The sequence below is a fragment of the Cynoglossus semilaevis genome, chromosome 18, assembly GCF_000523025.1.
Source record: "Cynoglossus semilaevis isolate Cse_v1.0 chromosome 18, Cse_v1.0, whole genome shotgun sequence".
NCBI classification, from domain to species: domain Eukaryota; kingdom Metazoa; phylum Chordata; class Actinopteri; order Pleuronectiformes; family Cynoglossidae; genus Cynoglossus; species Cynoglossus semilaevis.
The window spans coordinates 14,238,188-14,247,494 of NC_024324.1; the positions used below are offsets into that span (position 1 = coordinate 14,238,188).

The 9,307-nt window shown below is 37.1% G+C and overlaps 1 protein-coding gene across 2 annotated transcripts in view; it reads left to right on the forward strand.

Annotated features, from left to right (window-relative positions):
- The first annotated feature begins 192 nt into the window (after window positions 1–192).
- Window positions 193–9,307, forward strand: part of LOC103394687 (septin-7) — a 15,491-nt gene continuing 6,376 nt past the window's right edge. For both annotated transcript variants that reach the window (XM_008332104.3, XM_008332105.3), the window contains exons 1-10: window positions 193–344; window positions 2,053–2,054; window positions 2,342–2,444; window positions 3,121–3,227; window positions 3,759–3,859; window positions 3,937–4,071; window positions 5,543–5,660; window positions 6,678–6,770; window positions 7,423–7,519; window positions 8,913–8,964. In XM_008332104.3, coding sequence (XP_008330326.1) covers window positions 341–344; window positions 2,053–2,054; window positions 2,342–2,444; window positions 3,121–3,227; window positions 3,759–3,859; window positions 3,937–4,071; window positions 5,543–5,660; window positions 6,678–6,770; window positions 7,423–7,519; window positions 8,913–8,964 — 812 coding nt within the window. In that variant the 5' untranslated portion in view covers window positions 193–340. The remainder of the gene's footprint in view (window positions 345–2,052; window positions 2,055–2,341; window positions 2,445–3,120; window positions 3,228–3,758; window positions 3,860–3,936; window positions 4,072–5,542; window positions 5,661–6,677; window positions 6,771–7,422; window positions 7,520–8,912; window positions 8,965–9,307) is intronic.

Below are 9,307 nucleotides of genomic sequence, written 5' to 3' on the forward strand. Positions count from 1 at the left end.
AGGAGAAGGTTCTAGAATAAAGAAAATGTCAATAGACCAAGAGAAGTGACAAGAGAAATGACAACAAATATGTACAGAGACGTAAAAAAATACGACGTGTTGCTGAATATTTCAGTTAACTAAAACTGGGAAAATAATCAAATACAATGTGGGTTGTGAGTGACTCAGTCCAAATCTCGCGATACGTCGCAGCTCGTATTTTCCAAACAGAACGTAAGCACTTTTGCATAGACCTTCCTCACGACAGTCTTCTGCCCGCGAGTCACATTATGAGCAGTTTCTGAGAGTTAATACCAAATAAACGTTGCTCCTCAAGACAGACAGGAACAGACAGGATACCATGGGTAAAACTTTCTTTCTTTTTGTAAACTGGTGTACTGAGCGTGGTGGTATTGAATATTCACTCAGCATAGCCTGCTTTTGTTTGGCGCACTGTTTCACATGTAAGCTAATTCAAATGTGAGCAGATTAAGCGGTTGTTTTTTTTTAAAACGTAAGACTAGCTTCTTGTAACGCCCTCCATGCGAAAACTACTCGTAAACAAAAATGCCTGTAATGTGACTTAACTTTTTTTGCAGCGTAGCCTACAAACATCATTAATTTATGCACTCTTCCGCATCGCAACACTATACCACACAGTTAAATTAACCTTAGTCTCTACTTTATAGTTAAACCGGAAGAGAACACTCTCGGTTACATGATATGTTATATGTTTAAAGCTCCCTGGTCAAGGATATTCACGATTTTATTTTTTAAGAAGTTGTGTAAGTTATTTTCTCTGTTAAGCGTATCTATGTGACGCTTACGACAAATATTTCTATATTCAAAGTTGACTTCAGATTAAATCGTTGTTGCCGTGAGTATGACAAGGGTTTGAGAAGGAGTTCGACATATTAGATGTCATTAATTGGTTCTTGCAAAACGCATTTCCTGTGTTTTTGTCACGGGTCTCGCTGCTGAGTCTGTTCGTTGTCAGTGACGTACATAGTTCACTGTCTGTAAGTTAATGTGAGGGAAAACGACGTATAAGGTCAATTATTTATAAAGAAACCAAATGTTGTCCCCATAGTTTAAAAAAATGGTTTGTGTTCGTGTAATGAAAACTGCATTGCGAGAGTTTGGAAACACAAAAAACAGAAGAACTGAACAGACCCCATATGCCACATGTGTCAAACTCACGGACCGGGGGCTAACTTGGCCCGCCAAGTCAATTTTTGTGGCCGGCGGGATCTTAAGGAGAATATAACAAAGTCCATGCAGAGTTTCTTAACCTGATTTAAAAAAAAAAAAAAAAGAATAAATATATAGTATAAATAAAAATGAATCAATTTCAGAAATATTTATGAAAAAGTTATGTAGTTACATTTTAACAGTCTTCCAGTTACAACCCCCACGTGATATGGTATGCCAAGAAATCTGTGTCATACAATATACAAATTATTAAAATGATAAAACTTGTCTAAAACTATTGATTGTACACATCTTAAAATCCATATCCAGCAGCCATAGCCAATTGACATATTGACTCTGCTTTTTGCATAGGGTTGGTATAGATGGGAAGGTCAGGCATTCAGTCTGACTGTTCCAGAGTGTCAGATGGCATGGAGCAAAATACCAGTGCGAATACCGCGGTGGTCATGCTGTACTGTTTTGATTAGTACACCCTCATATTGTACGTGTTCCCGAAATTTATTAGGACGTACTGCAGTGCAGAGACATGAGGTGCATTGGACAGATCATATTAATTTTTAATTTTATTATTATTATTAATTAAATATATTTGATTGCTGATATAACCTGGGGTTATAGATTACTGGGAAATAAACGCTTGTTACCATGGAAACCTAGCATTTTGTGCTACACCAGTGCCCTCTGTGACATTCATCCCAATGTGCAATTTCTACAAGCGTTTTTTTTTTTTTTTAGATAAGAAATTCTTACATGAAACTCTGTGGTTAAAAGCTGCTTTTATAGGAAAGGGTCTTTTTCAGTCTTGTTAAAAAAAAAAGTTTAACTATCTAGATGAGATGGTGTATTGCCCGAATGAAAAAGCTGTTGTTATGCTAATTTTTTGTTCTCTCTTTTGCTTACGTTTCTGCCATCGGGATCTGCTCCATTAATCACCCTGTCCTGGCTTTTCCCCAAATCAGCTGTAAGTACTTTAGCATTTATATCAGTCTAAGAGTAACCTAAAAAAATGGCTACCCATTAATTTATTTTAAGAGTTTTTATTGTAACCTTAAAAAAATGGCTACCCATTAATTTATTAGCTTTTTTTTTTTTTTAAACAAAATCTGTATTTTTTCCAAGGCAATGCTCATTTTTCTTTTGTGATACACAGCAACAGAAAAACGTGGAGGGCTATGTCGGGTTCGCAAATCTTCCCAACCAAGTTTACAGAAAGTCTGTGAAAAGAGGTTTCGAGTTCACGCTTATGGTTGTGGGTGAGTAGTTGTTTCTGTGCAATTCTTGGTCGGAGTAAACAAACTACCTTCACTACATTACAGATGCTTTGGTGCTGTGAAATTAGATTCCCTGTTATGGCACTAATACCTGTATTAGTCTGATGAAGTTTATTGCTAGCATAGCATGGCACAGACAATTAAAATAATTTGAATCCTTTAAGAGATACCATATCAGATACGATAGAAAATTGATACATAAAAACATGGAGTCAATGAGTATTTGTGCTTGGGTATCGGATTGGATGGGTGGTAGTTTTTTTTTTTGTTTTTGTTTTTTTTTTTATCCTGAAATTTTGAGTATCGGATCACCCATCTATGAAAAATCTTTTAATCAAACTAAGAAAACATTACTTTCGCATTACTCTTTTTAAACAAAAAGAAGAACATTGTACTGGTAAGTACCTTGTTTATTCTTAAAATTGCTCGCAATTTGTATCTTCACTCAATATGGTTTTAATTAATTTTTATTTCATTATCTTTATATGCACACGCACAGGGTTGAGTAGCTGTTCCTCCTGATGCTGTTAAAAGTAATAGCTACTGCTGTTCAAAATACAAAATAGTATCTATTACATTATTGATAACCATTTTATAATCACCTCCAACATTCATTCATTCCTTATCGTGCTAAACCTTGCCTTGTGTTTGCCTTCAGGAGAATCTGGTCTGGGGAAGTCTACGTTGATTAACTCCCTATTTCTGACCGACTTGTACTCGTCTGAATACCCTGGGCCTTCGCACAGGATTAAAAAAACCGTACAGGTAATGTTTATATTTCTTCTTATCGCCCTATGAAATCTAAATGGTGTGGCACCATATTATTTTATGATAACTATTACTAGAACCTCCTCATTCCACGTGAAAAATACATTTACTAGCTTTTTTCAAATCGCACGATACAACTTTTTCATGATACCGATACTGCAAATTGGAGTATTTTCCGTAACCGAATATCAATTTGATACCTTCTTTTCTCCTCCGCCATGCCACGGGCTGCCGTTGCCGAGGCGATAGTGTGCCTTTATACCGCACGTTTTGCAAAGTTAAGTCGAGCATTTGGACTTAGGTATCGGATTGGACGGGCTATAGGTGTTTTTTTTTTTTTTTTTTTTTCCCCGTTCGATCCTGAAATTCTGACTAATATCAGACCAGTACTAATCTGAGTATCAGATCGAGTCATGGTCACAATCTTTGAGGGTAAAACAGGTAAGTTAGGAACAAGTTGTTTATGTTTTTATTTTTTTTTTTAATTTTTTTTTTTATTCTGGACTGACTCGGAACACTTTTTCTCAGGTGGAGCAGTCGAAGGTTCTGATAAAGGAGGGAGGAGTCCAACTTCTTCTCACTATCGTTGATACCCCCGGCTTCGGTGATGCTGTTGATAACAGTAACTGGTGAGCTCACTCCATGTTGGACGTCTGAATGCTACAAGACTAAGCCTGAAACTAATCCCCATTATATGTTTCTTTAGCTGGCAGCAGGTGATTGATTACATTGACAGCAAGTTCGAGGATTACCTGAATGCAGAGTCGAGGGTCAACAGAAGACAGATGCCCGACAACAGGGTGCACGGCTGTCTCTATTTTATTGCTCCTTCTGGGCACGGGTATGTATTACTGTCTTCATTTTGGTCCCCAAACCCCCAGGTCCGCGGACCAGTCCGTAGATCATTTGAAAGCGGGCCAAAAATGTGACACAATGAAAAATGTACCCCTAACAGCCTAACTGTTCTGTTGAACTAAACAGAACAAGCTCATTGGTAAACTGTAAGGGGAACAACAGTGAGGCCCAGCCTATATTCACAAAGCTATGATTCAAACTGTGCATTAATTTAGGTTGATTTTTGGAGCACCATTAGACACTGGTAAACTAATGCAAATGTATACGTATCTGTTTAATATTTATACAAAATCTATTTAATTTGTGTGTATGTATACAAATGTTAAACATAATAACAAGAAAGTAGTACTTCAAAATTATGTGAATATGCATGTACCGTAATTTCCGGAATATTGAGCGCACCTGAATATAAGCCACACCCACTAAATTAAAAAAGAAAAATATTTTTGTACATATGTAAGCCACACTTTGCTATGAGCCGCGTCTCCACGTTGTGACATGGTTAGTTCGTAGACTTAGTAAACTGCTCCAGGGCTAACGCTAACATTAGCATTGTGCTTGTCCACAGCAGAGGTAAACAGAAAGGGATGTTGGGGTCTTTATTATCAGCCACACAAACTGCGATCAACTTTCGCTACCGTTCTCTCTCTACATATATATACGCACACAGCCATTCACAGACAGTCATACGCTACTAGTATAACACACAGTAGCCTACCGGAAAAGTCATTGATCGCTAGCGGCATGAACTCCGTTAGCCCGTAAAAATGACATAAATTAGCCGCATCATTGTTTAAACCGCAGTTTAGGGTTCAAAGCAAGTGGGAAAAAAAGTAGCGATTTATAGTCCGGAAATTACGCTACGTTGCATCAGTAAAATAACATTGCCTATGCCTCTTTGCCTCTAGAACCATGGGGAAAACTACTACTTGACAGCTCTCTAATTCACTTAACCCATGACCATAGAATCAGAGAAACCAAAAAAGAAGCCTATCATACTTTTTCCCCACTCACCTACGCTGTGTGTGGTTAACCTGCGGCTGTAACTTATGAGATGTTTGTGCTCAGACGTGCGCACACACAGGAAGGATGTTCAACCTACTCTCTGGGTCATCAGTTGTTTTGTCTGTAGCAGTTTAGCAGTGCTTAGCTTACTGAACAGTTTCCTCATGTATTTTTATGCAAAAATATTTTTTTTTTAGGAACTGTATATTACATATACATACATTACATATACATACATTACATATACATATATACATATATATACATATACATACATATAAATATATATACATACATATACATACATATATATACATACATATATATTTTTTAATTTGGATACCAAAGTGCCTTGGCTATGTCGTTTTGTTAAAATATTTTGATACATTTTTTTATTTGTATTTGCTATACTTTCTTACAGCTATACTTTCTTCTTCTTCTTTTTTGTTCAGACTAAAACCTTTGGATATCGAGTTCATGAAACGATTACACGAGAAAGTAAACATCATCCCGCTGATTGCCAAAGCTGACACGATGACTCCTGAAGAGTGTCAACAGTTCAAGAAACAGGTGCGTTCGGTGTTTGTTATTCAAGGACAAATGTTTTTCTACTCGACAGCGTACACGGTTCTGGACACGAAAGCGAAGAGTCAAGTACTCCAGGTAGAGCGGTGGCACTTTAGTTCGTTGTTGTTTGCGCTTTGTACCCACTTGCACATTGTTATGCAAACCTATAAGTTCTACGTTTGGAATCTGGAGTCGCTAAGCGTGTGTTGTCTCTAGGTGTCGTCGGTGTTCCTTGTAATTACAGTTCAGGAAGGAAGTAGTGCCGAAGGAAATACTCGCACAAAGACCAGAAGAAAATGTGGCAAGATGAAATGACTTGTCTTTCCAACAAATAAACGACCCTAACGTGACACATAGTCTAAGACAGAGGCCCGCGGACCGGATGCGACCCGCTCAGCTTTTTTAATCCGGGCCGTCAGACTTTTCCAAATTGTATAATTGATTTATATTATCATTATACTTCTGCCTTTTCCCTTGCAAAACCCAATCCCCAACAGATGGCGTTGAAAATTATTTTTAGCATTTTGGCCTTTTATGCAAGACTTTTATACGTCATCTATCTTAGTTCACACGAACGCTCCATCTATCTGCCCCTGACCCGGCCTCCCCCTGTTCAATATTAGGACAGTTGTGGTCCGTGAGTTAAAAAAGTTTGCCTAAGTCTGAACTAAGATCGTTTAGCTAGTGTAGTTTATATGAATGTCTTTGCATGCAAGAAAATGTAAGTTATTTAATCTTTGGAAGTGTATGTTAAAAAAAAAAAAAACAAAACTCTCAAACAAATACTTGATCTACATAACAAAACAATAAGAATGACTGTACAATTGTTGAGAGAGGCACAGACGAGCAATGATTGTGTTGCTCATTTGAAAAAACTGTTTTGCATGTGTGCATCCGCTAACTTTCAGTGTCAATATTGATGGTTACGGAACACGTCACAACTGCACATGCGGTTCAATTCACTGCTCTTGAACAACTGCTGTGGATTTGACTCTGATCTGACTCTGTTTTTCTGTGCAGATCATTAAAGAAATCCAGGAGCACAAAATCAGAATTTATGAGTTTCCAGAGACCGACGACGAAGAAGAGACGAGGATAGCCAGAAAAATAAAGGTAATTTCTGTTACGTAATGTTTCAAAGCAAAAGTATTTTTTTTAAATGTAATGGGACAGTAACAGCTGTTTTGCTTCCGTACATGTTACTTAATACAAACACCACAAGATATTTTTAATATATTTTATATTTTTATTTTTAAACGAGCTGCAAGCAATTGCAACCGTAGTACCAAAGCAAAAATTAGTCTCTGGCACCATCATGTGGAGACTTAAAAAATTGCAGCAGAGTGTCACTCAATTTCAGGGGGGGGTAACTACTCCATAACTCCATTTTTATACATGTATCCACAATTTATTAAATTTTCTTTTTCATGTTACCAATATTGTACCTTGCTCTTAGTAATATATATATTTTTTTAATTATTCAAGTTGACAAACTCAGCATGGACTTTGTTATAAGGCAATTAAAATCTTTTTAAGCTCCCATGGGCCCCACAAAATGACTTGGCGTGCCACATTTGGCCCATGGGCCTCGAGTTTGACACATACGGTTTAGAACAATTGTATAGTGTTTAAAAGTCAATATTTGCAGGCAGTATCTCAGTAGCGTACAGCCGGACGAAATATCGCAATATATCACATTATCGCTATTTTGGAACTGCTCTAATATTTAATGTGATTTATGCAAAGTTGGTTCCTCTCTCTGCAGGATTGTTTACCCTTGGCTGTGGTCGGTAGCAACACAATTATTGAGGTGAATGGAAAGCGAGTGCGCGGCAGGCAGTACCCGTGGGGAGTGGCTGAAGGTGAGACACTGCAGGTTTACTCGCACAAACATACAGTAATTTAGTATGTCTTACGTGGTAGCACATTTGTTGTTCTTTTGTTTCTTTGATGTGAATAGAGGGTTTTTTTTTAAGTGACCTCAAATATATTTTGGATTTTTTAACTCCTTAAGACATTTGAAGAATTTGGCAGGTGAGACGGTCAGTATCAAGTAAACTATTTTGATGTTCTACAAGACCCAACTTATATATATATTCAAAGAAAAGATTTAAATTCAGTGGAAACTTATTATTATTATTATTATGATTAGTTCAACGTTTTTTGCCAGCGCATCAAACGTTGGCTTGAATTTGGTTGTGGGAATTCTCAGAAAAGATCTGATAAAGGATAAAAACTCGGATCTATGTCCAGATTTGTTTGATGTTTGTAAAAGGGATGGCTCGAACTTTGTGACACGTGGGCCTCAATGGCTACAGGAGCAGATGGATGACTTTTTTCATGTAAGCTAAGATAAATTTCATGCATAAAGGCTAAAATGCTAAAATGCTTTTGGCCTTTTTTTACGCAATCTATCGGTGAAATGCAGCCCTTGCAGGGCCAGATGAAAAAGTCAAACGGGCCGTATCCGGCCCCCGACCCGTAGTTTGCCCATACCATCAGAGTGATGCAATACGTGTCTATTCACACTACAATATACTTCACAAGAATAGAGAACAGAATAGTCTTCATTCCTCCTCCAGATAAAATATTTAAAGCACGATTCAGACTAAATAGACAACAAAGAAGACATTTTTTCACATGTTTAAATACAACCATTGGTGTCAAAGGTTATTGTTATCTCCATTGTTTCGTCAACTGAGTGTCACATGAGGTGTGTGTGTGTGTGTGTGTGTGTCAAATCTCTGTCATGTTTTGAATAAGAAAACAGTAGTTTCCTCCCCACACACGTATAACTTAAACCTATTTTTTTTATTCTCAGATATTGAGTTGAGGACTAAAAATTTTTTTTCCCCCTCCATTCCAGCTTTAGTCTATATAAAGAATGAGAGAGCAACATTCTCTTCAAATGATGTACTACAGCCAAGTACCAATCAGCCTTAATTTGTCTTATAAAGTACTAGCAAATTACTATCAATATATTTCTCGTGAAAAGTTTAGTTTCCCGAACTGTATTCACACAGGTTTCTCTCTTTGAATAAATTCTGGCACGTTCAGTTTGAAAAAAAACAAAGTTTGAATTCAGTCTGAAATTCTAGAGTTTTATTATTGGAAATGAAAACAAAGTTTGAATTCAGTCTAAAATTCTAGAGTTTTATTATTGGAAATGTGATGTATACAACGTTGCAAAATGATCAAAGTTGGCTTCTTGTAATGATGTAACTGATTGTTTGTATGCTTTGTTTTGTCTCTCAGTGGAAAACGGAGAACACTGTGATTTTACCATCCTGCGTAACATGCTCATCAGGTGGGCAAAAAATGATTTTTTTTTTTTTTTAGTTCTAGATCGTCCATACTTCTTTGCTAGAGATGGCTTGATCCGATATTTAGGTTTGCTATTAGTCCAAACATTGAAAAACTATACTGAACCATGGCCCATCTGATCCGATACCTCAGATACCAAATGCTCAACGTATCTTTGCACGACCGTGCCGGGAAAAAGGGAAGCTATCACCTCAGCAACAGCAGTCAGTGGCATGCTGGAAGTGAGAAGAAGGTATCGGATTGATATCGGTATCGGCAGACCCACATGAAAAAGTTGAATCAAGCCATCCCTAGTTAAGAATTAGTTAAGCATTGAAAAAAAAAAA